General features: G+C 36.0%; 1 protein-coding gene across 5 annotated transcripts in view; it reads right to left on the bottom strand.

Annotated features, from left to right (window-relative positions):
* Window positions 1-2,503: 2,503 nt before the first annotated feature.
* Window positions 2,504-25,717, bottom strand: part of USP25 (ubiquitin specific peptidase 25) — a 194,366-nt gene continuing 171,152 nt past the window's right edge. For 4 of the 5 annotated variants that reach the window (XM_054714077.1, XM_054714078.1, XM_054714079.1 and 1 more), the window contains 6 exons: window positions 17,064-17,242; window positions 15,490-15,568; window positions 12,078-12,157; window positions 7,139-7,262; window positions 3,405-3,600; window positions 2,504-3,109 (listed from right to left, as the gene is read on the bottom strand). In XM_054714077.1, the coding sequence (XP_054570052.1) occupies window positions 2,937-3,109; window positions 3,405-3,600; window positions 7,139-7,262; window positions 12,078-12,157; window positions 15,490-15,568; window positions 17,064-17,242 (831 nt within the window). In that variant the 3' untranslated portion in view covers window positions 2,504-2,936. Of the gene's footprint in view, window positions 3,110-3,404; window positions 3,601-7,138; window positions 7,263-12,077; window positions 12,158-15,489; window positions 15,569-17,063; window positions 17,243-25,717 lie in introns of those variants that run through there. The other variant, XM_054714081.1, reaches the window with a different exon arrangement.

Below are 25,717 nucleotides of genomic sequence, written 5' to 3'. Positions count from 1 at the left end.
CAAAAAAGCAGATGTAAGAATAGAACTATAATGTTCAGGCTGAAAATCGTACTTCTGTTTTTGGAAAGGAGATATGAACTGGGTCATCACATATTGCTATGGACTAAATTGTATTTTCCCTGCCCCCCGCCAAAGTCATGCGTTGAAGCTCTTACCCACAATGTGACTACCTCTTTAAAGGCTTTATCTCCAGATGCAATTAAGATTAAATGAGGGTGGGGCTCTAATCCAATATGAGAAGGGTATCCTTATAAGAAGAGGGACCCCAGAGATATGTGCGTGCACAAAGAGAGAAGGCTGTCTACAAGCCATGGAGAGGCCCCAAGAGAAACTAAACCTGTCAACACCTTGATTTTGGACTTCCAGACTCCAGAACTGTGAGAAAATAAATGTGTTTTTTAAGCCACATTTAAATCCACCTTAACCTAAAACTAAGCAAAATCATTTTTAGTCATGTCCTTGAAATTACAAGTGAGGGAAATATGAAAATCTTTCCACACACAGGGGATTCCAAGTAAATGGAAATTAAAAAGCATCGACTTGAGGTGCTGTGGTCTCAGATGAGCAGATCAGAATCATCTGAAGGACTTGTTAAAACACAGGTCACTCGAGGAGCTTCTGAATCGGGAGTCTGGTGTGGGACTCACGGATTTCCAGTTCTACATGTTCCCAGACGTTGCTGAAGCTGCTGGTCTGAGATCACGGTTTGAGAACTGATTCAGTGTATGGTCATTATAGTATTTTAATGAATCGGGAAAGTATTAGCGGGGCCTCATAGGTTCACTCATGATCACAGCCTCCCTACGCCCTGTGTTTATAAGAAATTCCTACAAGTCTTAAGTTCTATCTGTTCGAATTCTGCCTTGTATCATTGCAAAACATACTTTTTGGGGAGTGGGGAGGAGTATAGTAATTAAAATAAGAGTCATTTAAATAAAGTAAAATCTGCCACAGACAACAGTTTTATGAAGTTCCAAGTTTTAAATTATTGCCTATAAATTATATTTAACCCAGTAAATAAGGTAAGGAAATTTTGCTGACCTAAAGATTAAAGGCGATATAAAAACAAGTAATTTCTCCAGTTCTTGAAAAAGGTCACTTCTGTAAATAAGTGCTTCAGGTTCATTACTAGGAATAAATAAACCGGCTTTTAAGTACAAAGCAAATATAATAAAACTTACCTTCGGCACAAGAGCCACATATGATTCTCTGGATGTTGGTTATAAAAGGAGAAATTTCCACATGGTGTTTTGAGTGTGTTGTGTCTCAGTAGTCAGTTAGACACATAAACACAGATCACTTTACCATTATGGTAGAATATCATAAAATACTGCAGATAATTTAGAAAAGCTTAGATAATACATATAAAGTTTCTGAGGCTTTGACAGAACTTGATAACCAATGCAGAACACAGATTCTGCTTAATGGAGAATATAAAATCTGAATCAAAACACATTTGGATAGCTACGATATGCAAAACCTACACTGACAACAGAAACAGTACCAGGGCCTTGTCATTAATGCCTTAGCAGCATGCTGACACCTTTGTAAGGAGCATCCTAGAACAACTTAATATTCCCCTTTCCTCCTCTGTCCAGGATCTTTCCTGAGAGGCACTTACACAGAGCACTTTCGGCGGTGCCATAACAAACATACACGCAGTATAATGATACATTTTACTAAGCTAACAAAGTATTGTTCATAAAGAAATTTTGTAAATTCAAAAATAGGTTGTTGGTAACATGATTACCTTTAAAGCATTGATTTTGATTCACAATGTTACTTCATTAATCTTAAACAGAAGTTCCATCTATAAAATGTTCCACAGCTTCTTCCTTATTGAAAAGGTGGTAAATAAAAGCAGGTCAGATACTCATAAATTCTAGGTCAACAATAGCAACTTCATTTCACAGCACTGATTAGCAGAGAACATTTTCAATTAAAGTAGTATACAATTTACAAAAAATAGAATGATTCTGTAATGCAAAACATTGTCTTCCACTATGAAGAATATGTGTGTATGTATTATGTATACATATACATATTTCTTATAAGTTTCACTATTAAATAGCCCTTATTCAAGTATATTTTCTGGTATCTTTTGAAATAATCACCTTGCTATATTATTTGTAAATACATAAAAAAAATAAAAGGTTAATCTAAGAAAGGTTAAAAGTTTCAGTGTGGTTGACTTAGTCACTCACTTCAGTGAAAACCTGATTTGAATTCAGAACAAGTTTAGGTGCCATATTAAGTTTAACTACTTAGTAAAAAAATATCTATATATCTATATATCTATATCTATCTATCTATAGATATAGATAGATAGATATATAGATATTTAAGTGTCAAATATTTAGTAAGTTTCCAATGTGCTAACATTAGAGCAAAATAAAAAGTCTATTAATCTACTCATCACCCACTCTTAATCCCCAAAATTCATTTATAAAACTAAAATAACACACATTATAATATACAATATACCTGCTTACAAACACATAGGTAGCCATAAATAAAACTTTATTCTTTAATTCCATTTACAAGCTACCAAATGTTATGTATCGTACACAGTGTTGAACACTTAAACGGCTGCAGTCATGGAAGGATCCAGACTCAATGGAACAATGTAGATAAAGATAAAAGCAGTAATACTGTAAGAGAAAGGTGGCAAAAACATGGTTTTTCAATGATAAGATCAATCAGATTTGTAATTATACATGAGATCTGGCTAAGAAAAAGTCTGAGAGCCATGCGATTCCCAGCTTTATTGTTTGCAGTCCAGCTAAAGTCTGTATAGTCATTTTGTATTTTGAAGTCATTAAAATAAAAAAAGGTTAAAAACTATAGCAGCAACAAGCAAACCCTGTGACAGGAAGGCAAGGGTTAAGAACTGAAAAAAAAGTTTACACAGTGTGTTTAGGGAAAGTGTGTGCTGTTTATCTTCCATCAGCAGGAGTTCGACTGAGGGACAACATGATTCGGGCAAATCTCTCGCACAGTTCAAGTGTAGAATACGAAGGTAACTTTGGTGGCTCCTGGAAACCTTTAATCTCCGTAGAACAATCGAGTAGTTTTGGCAGAAAATCTGTCAGCTTCTCTTGGAGGTTTGCTGCAAATAGAAACAATTAGAGGTAACTAAAGATAGAGAGCGAGTGAAATTATCTTTAAGATAATTTATTAACTTGTAGTGGCCAGTTGATGATTCATTTTAAAATATACAAAATAATTATCATCTTGAGGGAAGAGATAAAAATATAAATGACAGTTCATAGCTTAGTTTGTAAATAAGAAAAAAGTAATGTGAATATTATAGAATATAAAAAATGATACAAATAAATAACATTAATTCTAACTGCTTTTAATTCCAACCAACTCAGGTGTCCATTAGCATTATTTAAACTTACATTCCATTTCTTGTCCAAGATAAGAGCACCATCGATTTCTCATATCTTCCACAGCGAGTATATCTTTCTCTTCCATTTCATCCACCAATAATAAGGGCAAAAATGGGACAATAAACTCATTCATAATAATCAGACCATTGTTTACTTCTCGATCCTCTCCAGATTCAAACAGTTCTGCAGCTTGCTCATTTAATTTCTTAATGCAATGAGAAAAAGAACAGGTTTATTTTTTAATGTAATAAAATACCTGTAAGTGTAAATACTGAAGATGATAGAATGAGTATGTTCACAAACGTTATTAGAACTAATGGCAACCAGGAAAAATAATCTCAAGCTATTCTAGCATGGGCAATCTCTTAGAAAAAGCTATGTGTATAACAACAGAAATAAAAGGAAAAAGTAGTAGGGAAAATATTGTTGTCACGCTTTTAAAATTTGTGTTTAGCTTATATTGATCATCAATACAGGGGCCAATTTTTATTTATTCTCCAGGGATGAACTTCCCCCAATACTAAAATTTAATAAGCACTCAAAATAATTTTGAAAAGAAATTCAAACGCCTTATTAATTTTGAAAAACTCTTTATCATGTCTCTATAAATGTCAACTGAAGAAGAAAAGCTATATTCCTTGGTACAAAATATAAAAGTAAACAATGAATTCATTTATCCCTTCAAAAAATTCTTACTGAGTTCATGGCATGTGCCAGAAACTGTTCTAGATGCAGAAGTACTTAAGTGATTAATACAGAAAACTCTCATGGAGCTTACAATGTGGTACAGGGACTGGTAAGTTTTTTCTGTGAAGAACAAGACAGGAAATATTTTAGGCTTTGAGGCCATATTGTTTCTGCTGCAATTACTCAGCCATGCCATTGTCTTACAAAGGCAGCCACATATGAATTATAAATGAGTATGGTTATGTTTCAAATGAAAGTTTACAAAAACAAGTGACAGGCTGGAGTACAGGCCAAGTATGCTGACCCCTAACCTAGTAGAACTGAGAAATCCTTATGGATAAGAAATATAGACATAAGAGATTGATAAGGAATCCAGGTAAAATAAGAGCTATAATATTTAAGGGCTTATGTTTAAAATCTTATGTTTATAGCATGATAAATATGATTTTAAATAACTATAGTTTTAAGCTGAATTCCAAATACAAAGATTATATTATTTCTTTTTCTTTTTTTTTACATTCTGGAATAGTTTATTTCCTTGTCACTATTGAAGTTTTATTGTTACCCATCAATATACAATAAAACAAACTTATAATTACTACAGAGAACCCAGAATTGTCTTGTGGGCACAGAACATATCAAGAGCTTGTAGACTGGTTGCAAATGCAAGGAACAGATGCAAATACTATTGAAAAGGTAAATTTATACCCCCCAAAACAATCCTATGCTTTTATTACAAAGACTAGAGGCCCGTTGCATGAAATTCGTGCACGGGGGAGCGGAGGGCGGGTAAGTGTCGCTTAGCCCAGCCTGCACCCTCTCCAATCTGGGACCCCGAGAGGGATGTCCGACTGCCCATTTAAACGGGCAGTCAGACATCCCTCTCACAATCCAGGACTGCTGGCTCCCAACCGCTTGCCTGCCTTCCTGCCTAATTGCCCCTAACAGCTTCTGCTGCCAGCCTGATCACACCCTAATCACTACCCTGCCGGCCCGATTGCCCTTAATTGCCCTCCCATGCCAACCTGGTCACCCCTAACTGCCCTCCCTTGCCAGCTTGGTCACCCCTAATTGCCCTCCCCTGCAGGCCTGGTCACCCCAAACTGCCCTCCCCTGCAGGCCTGGTAGAACCAACTGCCCTCCCCTGCAGGGCTGGTACCCCCAACTGCCCTCCCCTGCAGGCCTAGTCACCCCTAACTGTCCTCCCTTACCAGCCTGCTCACCCCTAATTGCCCTCCCTGCAGGCCTGGTCCCCCCCAACTGCCCTCCCCTGCAGGCCCGATCACCCACAACTGCCCTCCTCTGCCGGCCTGGTCACCCCTAACTGCCTTCCCCTGCAGGCCTGGTCCCAACCAACTGCCCTCCCCTGCAGGCCCGATCACCCACAACTGCCCTCCCCTGCTGGCCATTTTGTGGCAGCCATCTTGTGTCCACATGGGGGCAGCCATCTTGCGTGTTGGAGTGACAGTTAATTTGCATATTACCCTTTTATTAGATAGGATGCTTACCTCCTATGTATTTGTCTTTATTTCAGACTGTTAAAGAAGGTTACACACTTTCTGATATTCTTAATGATACCACTAAGGAAGACCTCAGATACCTTGGTCTATGGTAAGAACAGCCTCAGAACACTTTGTATAATAGAAAATGACTGGTTTTCATGTGATTATGCTTTTAAATAAAGTAGTGCAGCTGCCTTTCCCCCCTTCATTGAAATTAATTCCTTTTTCTATGGCTTAGAAAACTCTAAACTCTGCAGTTTTCCCAGGTTCAAGTTGCGACCTAAAGCAAAGATGGCAGAAGCTAAAGGCTCTGTAGGAAAAGCAGGAAAGCAAGATAAGTGCTCTCCCCATTCCGCGCTACACCAAAACCCTTCTTTAAGTTGCAACCTGCATTCTGGTTACCATATCATCTTAAATGGGCTGTTCTGCACAGATCAGCACACCTACATATACCTCTAAGGGCATGTCCCACTCCTGCTGGGGCACAAGTGTCACCTTCATGTGTAAAAATAACATTTGTATTTTAGCCAAGTTTTTAAGACGAGATAGAAAATCTAGAGAAGCCTAGAAATATATACTATAGTTTTTGCCATAGGGCTCCTAAACAAGTATTCTGTGGTGTTACTTTGAAGTTTTCTTTTGACTCTAAAGAAGACTTTTGTTTTTGTTTTGTAGTGGTGGGCTCCTCTGCAGGCTCTGGAGTGCAGTCTCCCAGTACAGAAGATGGACTCAGGGGGGCCCAGCGACCCAAGATGACGCTTAACCTTTTGCACTCAGATGTCGAGTGTGACTCGACACGGTTAGCATCGGTAGCAGGAATCGAGAAAAAAGCAAGTGAGTGCAAAGGGTTAACCAGTCGGCAAAGCCAGGGGACAGAGGGAGCAAGGAGCCCACATCTTTGCTGTTAAATTTCTCATACAGACACACATAAAACTTATATCATCCTAGTGCAATTTATCTTTAGCTAGGAGAGAGGCTTAAGTACTAATTACTCAAATTCTATGCAGCCTCTCCTTTCCCACCAAAAAAGGGAGTGGTAGAGTGATGAAGAAATCTAAATTTAAAAATGTAATCATTCTGATCCCATTTTAAAAACATTTATGGTTTATCACATGCAATACTTAGGATCCATAAAAAAGAAGGGATAGCCCTAACCGGTTTGGCTCAGTGGATAGAGCGTCGGCCTGCGGACTGAAAGGTCCCAGGCTCGATTCTGGTCAAGGGCATGTACCTTGGTTGCGGGCACATCCCCAATAGGAGGTGTGCAGGAGGCAGCTGATCGATGTTTCTCTCTCATCAATGTTTCTAACTCTGTATCCCTCTCTCTTCCTCTCTGTAAAAAAATCAATAAAATATATATATTTTTTAAAAATGAAGGGACAAAGAATCGAGTCTATTCTCCCATCTTAAGGGAGTAAACCCATATTATAGACATCATCAACTTCTTATCCCATCAGAGTTTATAAAGTTAATCAATTATATATGAGTCTGCAAAATTTGCTCAATGTAAGTCAAAAAGATAAAGTAAATAAATATTATATACATTCAACTTACAAGTAAACATTCTCTTCTATAATGTGATATCAACTCTTCATCATGTCCTCTGTATGGGCCTTTGGACAAGAGTTCTTTGTTATTCTGATAAGCACAGATAAGGAACAGCAAGGAATCTATATAACTTAAAAATTATAAGAAACAGCATTAGTATTTCATATAAAAGCCAATTATAATTATAAAACAATTTAAATAAAAAAACACATTTTGATTATCAGAACATTATAATAAAAACTATCATCTGATGCACTGGAAGACTGAGAGCCTTGCTTTAAAAAACAGGCATAAAAAATAAAATAAAAATAACAAAAAATAAAAACAGGCACATATGAAACCACGAGATAGTTATGTCTCAAAAGTGAAATACAAAAATCAAATAAAAAAACAAAACGAACAAAACCTGGGAGAAAAGGCCATAATTTATGAATTCAGGTAGTTTCTTTTGTCTGCTTTGGGATTTATTTTTCTGATGTCTTTCATTTAGACTCAAAACTAAGACATGTGAAAGTCAATAAACTACTTCTTTAATAGAATGTCATTTTTGTTTGAAGAAAGAATGTTACTTTGTTTTTTAACCACATCATTGGTTCATTCAGTGACTATTTGGTCAGGTTTTTTCTATGCCACAGGCACAGTTATAGTTGCTGAGAAAAACTTCCTGCTGTGGGGAGAATATCCAAGGGAGATTAGAAAAACATGGGAACCCTAGCAAGATGCAAAGAAACAAAAGAAAACACTAACGTAAAAGGCTGAAAGTGTAGCCTTGTATTATATTTAATACAAGTAATATTAATTTATGTTAATTAAATCTAGATATTATGAAGTTCAAACTAGTTAATAAAGGGAGGAGAGGAAAACTGTTTGAGTGTTATATTTGCCTATGAAATAATTACCCTTCTCCTAACATGCTACAGGAAAAAATACATACAGATATATATTTGTAAAACTGAAATATTAAAGATATTTTAAGATATGTCCACTGTGTTAGTTTGTCCAATCATAACATATCTTTATATAGATTAATTCAGAAAAATGGAACATCCTAAAAAGTGAAATATTATAAAGAAAACTCTAGGATACACTGCTAATCAGTGTTAATGCTTATTATATAATTTCATGTGTTTAGATATAAATTATCAATTCTATATTCCAATGGTCAAGCACAGAATTATTGGGAAATTAATGCATTTCTGACAAATCAAATTACACCCTGAAACTGTCTGAAAAAAAAAATGTCATTTTATACATTTACTAAAAATAGCTTCTTCTAGGGATTTGTTTTTGAGAAAATCTAAGATTTTGAAACTTTATTCTGAAATAATATGCACAAAATTTCAGCAAAAATTTTTGTTTTACTTATGAGAAGTGATAATAACAATAGTGTTGTTTTAGGTCACTAAGTTGAAGTAGTTTGCTGGCGTATCTACCTTTTCTTTTATAGCTGTTAAATTTCCTGTTATAAAGGTCTCCCCTGAATGACACTCTTATCTGGCCTCTTAGATCTGACTCATCTCTCTGAGAATAGCCCTGAAGTCATGATCTTGTTCCAATTTTATATTGAATTGCACAATTCGTTCCATGTTTTATCAACTACAATGTGGTGACTGCCAGGGGGAGGGGGTGGTGGAGAATATAGGGGGGATAAATGGTGATGGATAGAGACGTGACTTGGGGTGGTGAACAAACAATACAGTGTACAGATGATGTGTTGTAAAATTGTGCACCTGAAACCTGTAGAATTTTGTTAACCAGTGTCACTCCAATAAATTCAATAAAAAGGAAAAAAAATAAAGTTTTATAAATATGTTTTCAATCAGAATAAGAATCAGCAGTCCAGTTACCATATTTTTATTTAAGATAGAATAAGATAGAATATGTAGCCTGCTGGACTCTCTATCTTTACTTCTACCACTGTAAACTTATGGTTACTAAAAACATTATTGTCCTTCACCACTCAGAACTGACAATGACCCATCAGTAAATATGCCATTCATAGCTTTCAAATGTTATATTTTCATTAAAAACAAAGTTTGACAGAACCTTTTGGAAATCCTATCTAATAAGGAGGGAATATGCTAATTGATCCTCATGCCACGGTTGCAAAGATGGCAGCACCCCCAGCCAATAAGGAGGGAATATGCTAACTGACTGCCATGCCCTCAAAGATGGCGGCACCCACAGCCAATAAGGAGGGAATATGCTAATTGTCCTTACACCATCGCAAAGATGGCGGCACCCACAGCCAATAAGGAGGGAATGTGCTAACTGACTGCCATGCCCTCAAAGGTGGTGGCACCCACAGCCACAAGATGGTGGTGCCCAGTCCCCTCAGCCCCACCGGGGTGGCAAGCGCGGCAAGGCTGGGCCCGCCCCCAGGCGGGCCCGGCTGCTCCACGTGCCTGCGTCTGGAGTCCCCCAGTTGCCCAGGGCCGGCTTGAGGTGCAGACAAGCCTCGGATGGTGTCTTCCCAGCTGCTCAGGGCCAGCCCGAGGCGCAGGCAAGCTTTGGATGGTATCTGCCTAGCCAATGCCCAAGGCTCAGGTAACCAGGGCCGGCCGAGACTTGGGCTGCCGGCAATGGCAGCAGCAGAGGTGTGATGGGGTGTCAGTTTCCACTGCTCGCCGGATTGCCTCCGCCCCTGAGGGCTCCCAGACTGTGAGAGGGGGCAGGCCAGGCTGAGGGACCCCCCTCCAGTACATGAATTTTCATGCACCGGGTCTCTAGTATTTTATATGCTGCTAGCTATGGTAACTGCTATACATAAAGTGAGAATACTGACATTTCTTTTTACAGTACTCTATAAACATTACTTGTCACCATTACTAACTTTCCAGTTGATCCTTCCAATTTAATTTACATTTGCTATACTAGAATATTGACTCTTGAACAAATATATATATCTATATGAGATAAGAAAATTATGAAATTTCAACATATTTCCAAGTTATATCATAAAGACCTTTAACAGATGTTAACTAAAAAGAGCTGATCTAGATACTATGCAGAGAGCTGGCAAGTGACAGTTTCATCTTTTTAATTCTGAATGAGATAAATGAATAATACTTTTTGTGCTTATCTGATTTTATTAAGTTATACAAGAATACAGGGGTTCTATTTTAATTTTTCTCTTCTTAGTTAATTGTGTGACCTTAGCAAAGCTATTGCACTGGGGAGCTTAATTTAGCTGCAAAATGCCATTTTAGTCTTAGACACTCTATTGAATTATAATATATTAATATTTTTTTCATATCAGTACAAATCTAAGAAGTCCTAATATGAACTTAAATATTTCTACTAAAGAAATAAAACTGTGACCAAAGTAATAACATAAAATAGAGCTATTAATCAAAATAGTTTTTTATTTCAATGACCAATGTGACATAAATTATCTTAAAAACTACACAATAATTAGGACTTTAATAATTCGCATCCAAAGTGATGTGTAAAAATAAAAGCTTTGTGCACTGTCCACCAAACAGAGTAGCACTGCCCAATAGAAATTTCTGTAGAGAAGGAAGTGTTTTATATCTTGGCCAATACCTTAGTTACCACATGTAGATACTGAACATTCAAAATGTGACTAGTCTGACTGAGGAGCTAAATTTTTAGCTTTAGAGTTTTAATTAATTTCAATTGTTACACATGGCTGGTGACTACCATGGTGGAAATCATAGCACTAGAAGTAAAGGTCTAGGTTATCATTTAAGAAAGAAATAGTTCCATTACTTCAGTATGGGGAAGGGAAGGCAAAGAAAGGGGGAATGAAAGGGAGAAAGAATTCAAAATACCTTTTACTTGGTTGCAATTTGGTACTATTTAAAATACAGCATTTTAAAAAACAAATCACTAGTCAAGTAAGTTCACAGTAAAATATATGAATTAAGAAATATGTAGAGAAACAAGTAAAGGCAAACTAGTGGATAACTGGTAGTGGTAAATAAATCAATAATGATCCTTTCTTCTTCATAACAATTAAAATAAAAATAAATACCAGGAGAAACCAAGATGGCGGCATAGGTAAGCACCTAAACTGCTGCCTCACACAACAATTTCAAAACTACAACCAAAAGGCAGAACGGACATCATCCAGAACCACAGGAGAGCTGGCTGAGTGAAAATTCTACAACTAGAAGGAAAGAGAAAAGCTCACGGAGAAGCAGAGGAGCTGCAAAGGGCTGAGTACGGAGACATGGGAATCCAGATTCATTGGGGGAGAAACTGGACTGTCTGGCAGCAGGCAAAACTCGAGGGTGGCTTTCTCTCAGAGGTGCTTGCAGCGATTACCGAGGGACACTGAGACCCAGGGGCCTCATAGGGCAGGGCTGACGGAAGCCAAGACTGTCTGCTCCGCCCCATCCAAGCTGAGCACAGAGGCTTTTGCAATTTTGCAAGTCTTGTCTCATAAGGCTGTCTCCAGCACAGAAGTTCTCCGGGTGTAGACACAGCTGATCCTCACAACCAACTGGCCTGGAGGTCAATTCCTCCCAGTGATACCAACAACAATCAAGACTTAACTACAACAAGGCTGTAGATGTCAGGATTAGACTCAGACAGAAGGAATATTAAAAAGGCAGGTGCCCGAAGGTTAAGGAATACAAAGAATTCCATGTGCTGGGCTACCAGCTTTTCTGGTCTCCAGCAAACTTTTGGCTTCTATCTAATCCTATGTCATTCTAAAGTTCAGCTGTGGTATTTCAGAGCTTATAAAAACCAGACACTAATACCAACCTTACAGATTTAATTTAAAACAAAAAATACATTTTGTGTGGGACATTATTAGCTGGGCAATTTCCCTGTAAATCTAAAACTGTTATAAAAGAAGACATTTATTAAAAATATATATTGTGAATAAAATCTATTCTATATGTAAGATCATAGCTGAATAAAATTACATACAAAAATTAAGCTCTTCTTTTCAGCTGTGTCCACTTTTCCTTACCTTTCTCTTTGAAAATTTTCTAGTCCAATTATGAGATACATGGTTGTTTCCCTGAATTTTCTATAATCCTGATGCCATTCCTGTAAGTGAAAGAAAATATAAAAGTAAATACAGGAAGATATTAAAACTACAACGAAAACTCTTCATAAAGTAATACACTGTTCTAATAACGTTTTGGGTTTTTTAAAAATTTGATTTTAGAGAGAGAGAGAAACATTGGTATGCGCCCTACCCAGGATCAAACCGGTTACCTTTCCATTCAAGGGATGATGCTCAACCAACTGAGCCATGTCAGCCAGGGCTGATAACTATTTGAATTAATAGAAGCAAAGGGTTCAAAATTTAGATAAACTAGAGCTAAATGAAGACTTTAATTTCTGACAAAGACTATTTCTTAGTAAAATAATGAAAATAAAAATGATTAGACATTGATGAAAAATTAAATGACAAAGATCTCATTAAAAACAGAAGAAATATAAGATAGGATAATCAATCTGGTTATCTCTCAAAAATTCCTCAGTACAACATGAAAATATAGAGTGGGGCAAAAGTAGGTTTACAGTTCTGAGTATGTGAAACTGAGTTTATTCTTTTATTGTTATTTATTAATTACAGTGTGATTTTCCATAAACAACTGCAAACCTATTTTTGTCCCACCCTGCATCTACATCACACTGAATGTAGGAGGTAAATGAATTTCCTACTCTAATGTGAATCAAAGCCTGAAGTCTATTATTTGATGCAGAATTTAAAGGAACTAAAAGAAAAAACATGTCTTAGCATAGGAAGTTTATTTGATCGTTTACTTTTTGCCAATTTGTGTGGAATTTGACTTTAAATGTGGCATGTGAATGGTCTATTTATCTTAGACACAGTGAAAAGGATAGATGCATTTACCATTTCACTGCCCTACTTCCTAAAAGCCAATTGCAGGGCAAGTAGCAGGACTAAAACACTCAGAACTGACATCCTATATAAATCATGATTTTTTTCTTATTTAATAAAAATTGATTCAAGGAAAACCATAACTAAAATACAATATAGGATTAACTTAAAAAAATACTGATAATAAAAGTGTTAAAACTCTTATATACACGTTATAATAAGAAAATGAAAGAAACATACAGACCTGTTATTGGCCTACTATATTCTCCCTGAATATTAATCGTTTTAATGTCAAGGTTTTGAGGTATATTTTTATATTATTTGTAAAAACTCTAATAACAAATTAAGCCAAAATTTGTTTGCAAGTATAAAGTTAGCTTTCTTGCTACTCTACTGTCATTAAAGAACTGCCTTAGAAGTTGTGAGTTGGTAAACTCTTTCCCTAAAAAAGGCTAGAAAGTAAATGTTTTAGGATTTGCAGTCAACTATGTGACTAGAGTGTGGAAACATACACAAACAAAAGGCTGTGTTCCAATTAAACTTATTTATAAAAATAGGTGGTGAACTGCATTTGGTTTGCAGGCCAATGTTTGCTGATCCCTGACTTAGAGCAAGACAAAGATATGTGAAATGTAAGAAATCCAAAAACACGTTATATGAATACCTGTAAGAGTTAATGACTCTGAAATTAGAAAGCATACAAGATATTTTCAGAATAAAAATATGCTTAATCCAATCTGATGAAGCAACCTTGGGGAGGGACTACAGAATCAAATCACAATTTAAAATTAAGTTGTAACCTGAATTTTGGGGACAGACACAGACTTAACAACCAATTTGCTTGCCATCTTTAGCATATATCCTGTGTCCACTGATTTGTGGGTATGTCCCTAGATTCCCTATTATGCTTTATTATTCTAATATACCCATTCTTATGCTAATATTATTATAAACATAATAGTTAAGATAGTATGTCTTGATTACTAGTAGAATAAGCTTCCTTAGTTGTTCTTCAAGAATGTTCACCAGGAAACTACTAGATTTAATAAATGAATGCAGCAAGATAGCAGGATGCAAAATAAATATCCACAAATTGATGTCATTTTTATACACCAATAATGAACTATGAGAAAGAGAAACTAAAAAAGCAATCCCATTTACCATTGCAACAACAACAAAAATAAGATTACCTAGGAATAAACTTAACCAAGGAGGTAAAAGATCTGTGCTTGGAAAACCATAGGACATTGAAAAAGGAAACAGAGGAAGATACAAACAAATGGAAGCATATACCATATTCATAAATGGGAAGAATTAACATAATTAAATTAAAATGTCTATACTACCCAAAGCAGTCTACAGGATTCAACACAATCCCTATTAAAATACCAACGGCATACTTCACAGAGCTAGAACAAATACTCCAAAAGTTCATACGGAACCATAAAAGACCCCAAATAGCTGTAGCAATCTTGAGAAAGAAGAACGAAGTAGGAAGGATCACAATACCGAATATCAAACTATACCACAAAGCCTTTATAACCAAAACAGCCTGGTACTGGCACAAGAACAAACATATAGACCAATGGATCAGAACCGACCCCAGAAATTGACCCACACCATTATGATTAATTAATATTTGACAAAGGAGACAAGAGCATACAATGGAGTCAAGACAGTCTCTTCAAAAAATTGTGTTGGGAAAACTGGACAGACACATGCAGAAAGATGAAACTGGACCACTAACTTACACCATACACAAGAATAAACTCAAGGTGGATAAAGGACTTAAATGTAAGGCATGAAACCATAAAAATCTTAGAGAACATAGGCAGTAAAATCTCAGACATCTCACGTTGCAGTATGTTTATGGATATATCTCCTAGGGAATATAAAATAATTAAGTTTGTAAATGGGACCAAACATTAATCAAAGGCACTCATGAAAGCAACTAAAAATTGAGTGTATTTGTAAATTTTAAAATACACTACTATATAGTTAAATACATGTATGAATAATGTATCATAAATATTAAATTTAATAATATACACATAAAATTTATAACATATATAGTATAAATTTAAAGTTTGAATAAATACTAGGTATTTGAATTGGTGAATAAAAAAAAAAGGTATTAATTTTAAAGCCAAAAGTTAAGACAAAGAATTTTGTGCATAAAAATTACTGCAAGCCCAATCTCAGTACTCGTGTGTGCTCTCACATGCACGACATCCAATAATGACAAATAAATGTGGGATTCAATGATTAAAATGAATTTCTAACATCACCGAAATATGTGGTGAAACAAAGGAAAAAATGCAGCATGGTTTCAGTAAACCATAGCATTTAAGAATTCAGGTTCTGTTAATCAAGTTGTAATCTGCTAGCTGTAAAAAATTTTGGTGGGTATTGCCTTCACTCCGCATGCCTTGCTTTCTCAGGTGCTTAGCTGTGCTAAAATGAAAGCAAGATCTGTGAACCACAGAATTTCTCAGTCTATAGTTTGACCTCTCAAAAAGCACATTACCTCATATTCCTCCAAGTTTACTTCTTCAGGTCTTATCATTTCAAGTTTAGCTTGAGCCACTTTCATTATGTTGTGACACCTTAAAAAAATATATATATATTCCTAAATCAAAAGCCAAATCCATAAAACTGAAAAATGTGTGCTAAATAAATGAAACTAAACAACACATATATAAATGAAAACCACTGTTACTGTTTTTGAGACCAATGTTGGATAGTTACAAAGTACATAAAAAAGATAGCATCAATGATTCTAAGTCAAATTTACTACGTTATACTTATAGTTTTTAAATTATAGTCTATTAATAAAGATTGCATAGATAAAAATATACTTTTAAAAATAATTTGTATTTATTTGGCAAGCTCAAGATACATTAAATTTTATTTCTCTCCAAACAGCATTATTTGCAAATAGTACAAAAGAATCCAAAACATTCTTATCATTTCAGGGAAGAATGGAAACATTCCAATAAATTTGTGATCAGAAAACACTACAAATTATATTTAGTTATCACATACTAGTACATACTCTGTCTTTTAAGTACAACACAAATTAGGTTATTAAAACAAATTGACTATCTGCAGTTGCCAGGACAAAAAATTGCAAAAGAATAAAAAGTCAATGTGGTTATTCCATAAATCTCTTCTCCAAATTCAATAGCATATGTTTATTGGAACATGTGCATTAACAGATAGATAATAAGGGTCATAATCATACTTTTGAGCTCTTTGTAGTCATATATAGCAAAATAAATGATGACCATACTTCTACTATTAAAACTGAAATAGCCAACACTCACTGAGCACTCAGTGTCTACTACATATTGTTCAAAACCATTTACTTGTACTATTTCTCTTAATCCTAAATTTCAGACACATGGTGAGGCAGGAATTAATACTAGATGTTCATTTCTCCTCATATTCTCGTCTGCTAAACATATTTTTTCATTCAGAATTTTTAAAATTTCATAAAAGGATAATCACTTATTTCAGAATTAAAATGCAATTACAATGAACTCCAAGACAGCATAAATGTTTCTGTATTCTAAAATAACTTCCAATACTTTTATCTTTAACTGAGTCCTTTTTTAACAGTATTCATTCTCACTATATTAAATTTAAAATTTTAATATTAGTAAATAATTTTATAGGAACTTCTAAGAGAAAACATTTTTTGATAAACCAAAATTAATTTAACCAATTATCTGACTCCAAATATCCTTTAGTATAAAGGTTGAAAAATTTTTATCTTTAAAATATTAACTCTCACAAAGCAGTGATTACAGTATACTCTTCTGTGTATCATTATATTGCTTAGCTCAGTATCTTGGTTCACAACTGCAATGTATGAAAACGATGAGTTATTTTCAGTTCAAGCTTTTAAAGGTCATGATTATAATCTCTAGGTAAAATTACAAAGCAACTGTTCAAATTAAGTAAAGTCAGATTTTGTGCTGTATTTATTGAAATGTCTTAGTGTATGTGTAAAATAAACATGCAAAACTAGCATTGGGAACTACAAAAGATAAGAACAATTTGAGCCTATGAATAAGGTATTTTGTATTTTTAAATTACCTTTCATCAAAACTCAGATTTCTATCTCCAAATTGTTCCAGCAATGTTTTCTCAATGATTTTCTTTGGCGCCTGGTTCTGGATAAAGTAGACCACTATGTGATGTAGACGATAATCTGTTTCTGGTGGGGTATCTTCTTGGGCCAATCTAACCAACCTTGAATATTCCAACTTAATTGCCTAAGAAATGGAACAAAATGTCAGTTTTGGTTAGCTACAACAATGAAATCTTTGAATATTATAACTAATTATTGTTTCAAATATGCCATTTTTCTTTTAAAGTATTACAAACAAATAGTATGTATAAGAATATTTATTGTTCCATGTTCCACAGATTAAAAGAACTTTCTAAAACACTGACCACATAAGCCCTTCCTTATCCCTTCAATATATAAATGTTCTTTGTGTTTCTACAAAGAAAAATGGTAAAATCAACAATACATCTAAGGTTACTATGTGAGCCATTTTATAAAACTTACAAAAGCCTAGTCAAAGTCCATTCAGGGCCTGGTTAGTAAATGGATGGGAGATAGCCTAAGATTGAGATACTAAGCATCTCCTATCCTATGTTTTCTAGAATCAGTTTGATGTAGCCTCTAGTATCCCAAATTCTAGAGCTGAAATACAGCTCCTGTGGAATACCCATATCTGAGAGAAAATGGCTGGCTCTTGAATCCTAATAATATTATTACAATTAACTTTTGTTTGAATAGCCCACAGATAGGGGATGAAAAAGCAAGGCCAGAGTGTAGTTACCATAGAATGAATTCCTTGTTGCTTCAAAAGTTTTTGCATTAAATTAGTATAATTACTTATTAATGAATATTATTACTATTACCACCTTGATGCTGGAGCTTTTCTTTATAGATAAAACACCTCATAATTTATAACTATAATTATGATGGAAAATAAATACTAATACATTTCTACCCATGAGCAAATGGTTTGAAAAATATCTGCTCATACAGAAATATGTATGGAGTAATACATCAAATAATGCTGTATACAAGAAACCTTTACAATTAAAGGTAATTATATTAGACTTATACCTAATTTTAGCTTTATTATCTGTAAAATATTTTTGGGCTTTATGCAACATAAATTTCAAATTATCCATTTTATAGAAGGGTTTTTCTTTGTCAAATGTATGCCTTTCTTAAGTAATTCTTGGACGTACAGATATTACCACCTATACAACTGTGTTTTATAGAAGGGAGAAAATATAACTAACAGACATTAAGTGAAATGTTCTAGTTATATATTGTTATACTTCCTTAAGGGGAAGGCTAGTAAGTCCTTTCTATATAGCTCAGCATTATAATAGAGTAAGAATTACTTTATAGCTAAAATAATATCTTCTATTAGGTTATTTTTAGAATATATATGTCATTCTAAACTCTGAGAGCAGTGTTTAAAATAGCCATGGAAATTGACTATATCTTAACATGTAGGATTATCAAGGTTCACTTCTTGGCATACCTAATTAGCACACATGAACTCTGCTTAGAACTATTTAAAATCTCCCCATTTTCCAAATTTGAAAAAAAAGGCACATGTTCATTTAATAACCAAATTATACTGATTTTGATAAAATATATAAAACAAAAACTGTTTTTACTTGTTATGCCCCTTAGGCAATGACTGTTTAGGCTATTATAGGTGTGTTTTTAAATATTCAAATATTTTAGATATTGTGCTTTTGGCCTAAATTAGTATGGCCAAAATAAAATAAATTTGTATTGAGTTTGTTAAAATAATTACTATAGTTTAGAGATAGAAATTATAACACTAAGTAGTTATCCTTTTTTCTACCTACTTTCAAAATAGAGGCTGTGATTATTTTATAAATAGTAAATAGGTTTTTATTAAAGCACTGGAATATATATATACATATACATATATATACATATACATATACATATATATACATATATATATATAATTATTTTACTCTAAGATTATTTATTTCTTGATTTTGCTCTATTTAAGAGTCTCCTAATTTTCACAAGAAAATGCCAAATTTACAATCTATAGGTGTTTAAACCAGTAGAAGTATATTTTAATTTCTCGAATTACTTTTTCAAATACACACAAAAACGCTTTTTACTAGCATACATTCCACATTTTAAAGTTTAGTTTTCTAACTTTTAAAATATTCTGCAATCCTATTTATTCCTTCAAACTGTCAACAGATTTAGCATGCTAATATATTTAGCAGAGCTCTAATCAATCTATCATTAATACAGTTAACACTGTTGAGTTATTGTATCAACCTCATATTAATTCCTCAGAGTCCTTTATACTTAGGACTGTTTGTCCTTTCAGTTAATTTAATTATCACTGATACTGCAATGAAACCACCACACATTTACAAAATGAAATGTAACATTGGTCAATAGGTGATAGAACTGCTTTGCATTTAATTTTTTAACTTTTCTTCACCAGTCCTATACTAAGCAGGCCCAATTTTACCTATGGTCTTATTTCCCACTAGAGGCCTGGTGCATGAATTCATGCATGGATGGGGTCCCTCGGCCTGGCCGGCGATCGGGGCTGCGGGAGCACACTGACCACCAGGGGGCAGCTCCCACATTGATCGTCTGCCCCCTAGTGGTCAGTGTGCGTCATAGCGACAAGTTGTTTGGTTGTTCAGTTGTTCGGCTGCTTAGGCTTTTATATATATAGACTAGAGGCCTGGTGCACAAAATTTGTGCACGGGGGGGGGGGGGGGTCCCTAACGGCCCATGGATTGGGCCTAAACTGGCAGTTGGACATCTCTCTCACAATCTGGGACCACTAGCTCCTAACCACTCACCTGCCTGCCTGCCTGCCTAATCACCCCTAATGGCCTCTGCCTGCCTGCCTGATAGCCCCTAACTAGCCCCCCTGACAGTCTTATCACCCCTAACCACCTCTGCCTGCTAGCTTGATAGCCCATAACTGCCGCCCCTACTGGCCTGGTTGCCCCTAACTGGCCCCCGACGCTGGCCTGACCACCCCTAACTGCCTCTGCCTGCCAGCCTGGTCACCCCTCACTGCCCCCCCTTTCTGCTCCTGGTCACCCCTAACTGCTCTCCCTCCTGCCGGTCTGGTCATCTCTCCCTCCCCCCCCCCCCACCTTCCTGGTTGTCCCCAACTGCCCCCCCCCCCCCCGCCGGCCTGGTCGCCCCTTTGCCCCCCTCTGCCCGCCTGGTCACCCCTCACTGCCCTCCCCCCGCCACCAGCCTGGTCGCCCCAGGCAGCCTGCTGTTCGGTTGTTTGCTCGCCCCTCACTGACACCCCTGCTGTTCAGTCATTGCATGAGGGCGTCCCAACAAATTTTCATATTACCCTTTTATTAGTATAGATTCTTCTTCAACAAAGACCTCCTCCATCCACCTACGTCAGGCTTGTTCCAAGATGCACATGTGCCTTTCTCCACATACAAGATGTCTTTTCTGATTCATTCCCCATCTACCTACAGATGATTCATTCAGTAAGACTAGTTTAAGTCTCTCTTACAATCTTCAATTCTAAAGATTCAAATGATTTCTACCTAACACTTTTTACTTTTCTAAATCATATTATAAAATCATTCTAAATTTATAACTTCTTACAGACTTTATTTTGATATAACTATACATATATATTAGAAGATACCAAACATACAAATATACAATATACTTTGGAGGCAGTAGGATCTGAGGGAAAATTGACTAGACTAAGATTCAGAAAGCTAGTATATCATTTACTAATTGTGACAGAGAACCAGTCACATAATTCTCTAAGTGCTATTATCTCTAAAATAATGTTAGTTGAATACAAAGAGAATGTGTCTATATATAAATAAATGTATATATTTTAAATGTTTATGGACTATTTTTAAAAACTGACAGTGTAACAGGGATGAAGAAAACCCACTTCACATTCCAAAGGATTAGCAGCATCATGTATGGTACATTCTTTCACCACAACACAAACTAATAGAATTATAAATAAAGGTACTCTCAAACTAAACATTTAGAAATTTAAAATACTGCTTTAAATAATTCTTAGGCCCAAGGAATAAATGTATATTAATATTGAGAATATGAGATATCAACATCTATAGGACACAGCCAGATTGGTTGTCCAAGAAAATTTCCAACTTAAGCAAAATAAAACTATTTCAAGAAACTAGGGAAAGAAAGAAAATAAACCAAAGTAAACTATAGAAAATAAAATAATGTGGTGATTGGATATATTTAATTATTTCTCTTTCCAAAAAGCTAAATGGGAAGACCAAAAATGGAAGAAAACTCAACACCAGAAATAAAGGTGATAATACCAAAAATACAGGTAAAAGTTTTAAAAATTATAAAAGGATAATACATATAACTTTATGCCAATAAACTATAACATCTTGATTAAACAGATGATCATCTAGGAAAATACAAATTACCAGGGTTGCTTTAAGAGGTAGAAAAACTGAAGAGACCCAGCAAAACTACAGAAGAACTGAAAACGTTGCCCAAGATATGTGCTCAATAAAGGAATCAGGCCCTCACTGTTTTAGAGCTGTGCTGTTATGTCAAATCTTCAAGGACAAGATGATTTCTATCATATCTAAACTGCTCCAAAGCCTGAAAAAAGGGAAGAGTCTCCTTAATGATTTTACAAGGCTAGTTTAAACTTAATATAAAAAATTGACAAATATAGAAAAGAAACTATGTATCAATTCATCTGTGAACATAGATCTCAACATCCATATTCATTTTTAATAAACTACACTGTGTACAAAAAATATATAGGAATACATGGTGTTTACAATGCTTTTTTTGAAAGTCAATGTTAAGATTACAAATTAAAAAGAAACAAGTTCAGCATCTCAAATAGATGCATTAAAAATTTTCTAAATTCCAGCACCAGTGTAAAAAAAAATTAAGAATTTAAGAGTGTTTTTAGATTTATAAGAAGAATTGATTAAAAACCCAATCCTATATAATAAAAGCCTAATATGCAAATTGCCCTCCTGGGTGGTCGTTTGTCAGGGAGTTCGACCAGGAGCTTGACCGCTCGCTATGACGTGTGCTCACCACTAGGAAGTGGCGTGGAACATATTGGGCATTGGCGATGTGGTGCTGGCAGCGGGTGGCAGCGGAGGCGCTGCCGACCCAAATGGGCCCCGATGAAAGCGGGATTGCAGTGGGATGGTGGAGTAGGTGAGCGTGCAGTGCCAGGCCAAGGTGGGCCTGATCACCCCACCAACGGCAACCAGCAGTGGTGGCGGAGGACAGGGCCACTGCCCGATTCCCAGGCACTGAGGGAGCTGGGCTGGGGGGCCCAGTACCGATCGTTTGCTCCGCAGGCGAAATGGTGGAGGAGGTGAGGTGATGGTCCAGGCCAAGGCAGGGTGCCAGGTGGGACTGCGGGGTTGGGGGCATAAGCTGGGGCTGCGCGTCTGGGGGCACAAGGTGGAGCCCGATCTCCGCAGGCCTCCCCCAGGGACCCCACCTGTGCATGAATTCATGCACTGGGCCTCTAGTATCCTATGTAATCAAAGCTTAATATGCAAATCAACCAAACGGCGGGAGGACCAGTTATGACGCACACTGACCACCAGAGGGCAGACACTCAACGCAGGAGCTGCCCCCAGCCCGCAGGCCCCAGGCCAGCCAAGGAGGGTGCCAGCGGGGGCCACCAGTCTCCCCGCAGAGTGAGGCAACCGGCGGTGGCAGGGGAGCAGGGCCGGCCAGCAAACGGGCAGTAGTGGGGACAGCCAGTGAGCGGGCTGGCACTCCCCCCGATCACCCCACCAGTCGGCCCTGATCGCTGGCCAGGCCTAGGGACCCCACCCATGCACAAATTTCGTGCATTGGGTCTCTTGTACTTAATAATAAAACACACTAGAGACATTCTCATTAAAATAAAGAACCTCTAAGGCATTTTTGTTGTTTAAATAAGCATTTGCTTTGCTAAAAATTTTGTTTTGTCTATAAGTTGCAAATTGCATTTTTTTGTCATTTACCTTTAAATTTGTTTTTAGTGTCTTACTGTGTAGAATTTTTAAAATCTTATAAAATATAGCAATGTTTTCTTTATGGATTTGGGCCTATATGAGTACTTTCAAAATTATGCACATCTTTAGTTCTAGTATTTTCAGGAGTTTACTTTTGTTTAGATTCCTAAATAAGGGATTTTGTTTTCTAGAAGTAGCCAAGTAGTCCAAACATAAAATTTTGACTAAAGCATCCTTTATACACTGACTTGAAATAACATCTTTCTCACATATTAAGTACCAGTTATAAGTGGAACTGCTTGGGTCTCTCCATTTCACTGATATATTTTATACTAGTATCTATTGAATAAACAAAGGAGTAATAACAATAGGCATTTCAAAATTAAAAGAGATAAAGTTATGTCACCAGGAAACAACTGTTATGAAGAAATGAAATAAATGCTAAAAAACGGTTCATAATATAAACCTGTTATTACTCCATTAACATCCTAAAGGTATTTTACCAGGTTTAGAAAAAAACTTCTACAAAAAAGAAATTTTAATGTCTTTTAAAGTAAGTGAAAAAAGTTAAACCAATTCCATGATTATAATTATCATATGACCTTTCACTCCCACCCCTGTACATACACACACAAGCAACTAGTACTTTGAGAATGTTATTCTTTTTTTTCCTTCTGACTTTTATTTTTGCTCATCAGAGTAGTCCTGCATTGCCTTCCTCTGGATTTCTGCATTTTTGCATGATAGAAACTTTTGTTTTTAAGCCATTATTTTTTTGGGGGATCTTCCTGTTAACAATGAAAACTAATCCTAACAAATAGTCAAATTGGGAGAAGAACCTAGGTAAGTGTCTTTCCTCATTTATTTTCCCAGATCTCTCTACCTTTCATATTACATGGTTATAGGAGCAGACTCCCATGTGGGAGGCTGATAAAATCACTGATTGGGTTGGTAACTCATCCTAATTCAGAATTTAAACCTTAGCAACTCCACTACCCAGCCTGATGTAAGTTTCACTTTGCAACTTATATTTTTTATCAGTAACAATGCTAACATTTTTATCACGTGGTTTTACCACTAGCACACATATACAACACATAAAAAAATGGTCTGATCATAAATGCATAAGGAAACCCATATCTAGAAGTACTTAAGCACAAAGATGAAAAGCTTCCTTCTTCTAGCTGAAAAGCCAATAGAAAATAAACCCAACAAAGATTTTTTTGGTAATGTGACAGGATAGAAGAGATATTTAAAAAAAACACCTTCTCCCTCAATTTATAATAAACTATTAAAAAATTAAAAATATACTATATCTATTTTAAGAATAATATAAAGACAAAAGTGGCCATCATGTTTGATACTGTGCTATATACATATTTTGGACACCGTATTACTGAGTAACTGCAATTTCTATATATTACTTTTGAACAGATTTCCTAAAATTATATATTATCAACTAGAATTTTCCAAATGTTAGTCATATACTTATACATTATTTATAACTATATAAAAGAATTATAAACAAGTAAAGTTTACATAAGATTACATGCATATATACTCCTCAATTAAAGATGGGTAAAAATAAAATGTACACAAATATAAATTTCAGAAATTTGCTACTATATAAAAATTAGAGGGTAAACCAAAAGAACAGAATAAGAGGAGATTCAAGCAAATGGTGGAGACTTTAGAAGTGAAACAGTGATAAGACATAGAAAATTAAGCAAACCAAAAAACAAAACTCCAAGGAAAATGAAAGCTGAGGTTAAAAAAAGTGAAAGTGAAAGTAATAATGTTTAGAACTTAGGTCAATTCCGAGGAGCATACTAGTACATAGGCATTATACAAAGAATTCTGATTTAATCAAAATGGCAAGATTTTAGGCGTGTGTTTGTGTATGCTTGAGAGAGATGTAGGAGTGACAGGAACTGTATGTGTGAGTCAATGTGAGCATGTGAGGTGGGAGAAGAAAGGGCTCATCATTCAAATCCCACAGCAGGGAATTCAAAGTAAATGTGTAAAAAAATGTACCTCATGTGAAGATTAAAAATGGCGGCAGAGTAAGTGGATGCTACACAGACATGCTCCCAGGACCAAACTGGAATTACAAGTAAAATACAAAAAAATATCCTGAATAATTAATGGAAGACTAGCTGGAGATAACCCTGATAACCAAAGACGTTAAGTGAAAACAGCACAGAGACTGGTAGGAAGGGAGGAGGCACAAAAGAGCTGGATGGGATCCCACAGACAGCAGGTGAAGTTCCAGAGAGATATCTCAGCTGTGGGGAGTTGCCACTGAGAACTCTGGGGTCTATTCTCCAAGCTGGCCACCCCAGCAGAGAGCACAGCTGGGAAAGGTGCCCACATAAGATCTGGCTATGAAAAGCAGCAGGGTTGCTGTCTGTCATGGAAAGATGGTTGGAAATGCAGGCACCCTCTTAAAGAACCAAAAAAGTATTCTGTGTGTAGCCACTCCCCTGTGCTCCCGCAGAGGGAGGTCAGAGTGGACAGGAGCTATGTAAGCAGAAGTTAGAGTATGGGGCTCTAAGGATAGAGCTCAGAAAGCAGACACTCCGGGTTCCTGTGCCGAGTTACTCCCTTACACTGTGAAAGTCATCTTACACAGACATTTGCAATCCAGGCAGTTTTGCCTACAGGGAAGAGAGTTGAAC

This window comes from Eptesicus fuscus, chromosome 3 (genome assembly GCF_027574615.1).
Source record: "Eptesicus fuscus isolate TK198812 chromosome 3, DD_ASM_mEF_20220401, whole genome shotgun sequence".
NCBI lineage: Eukaryota > Metazoa > Chordata > Mammalia > Chiroptera > Vespertilionidae > Eptesicus > Eptesicus fuscus.
The sequence above is the reverse complement of the archived record's forward strand: the minus strand, read 5'-3'. Positions and strand labels throughout refer to the sequence as shown.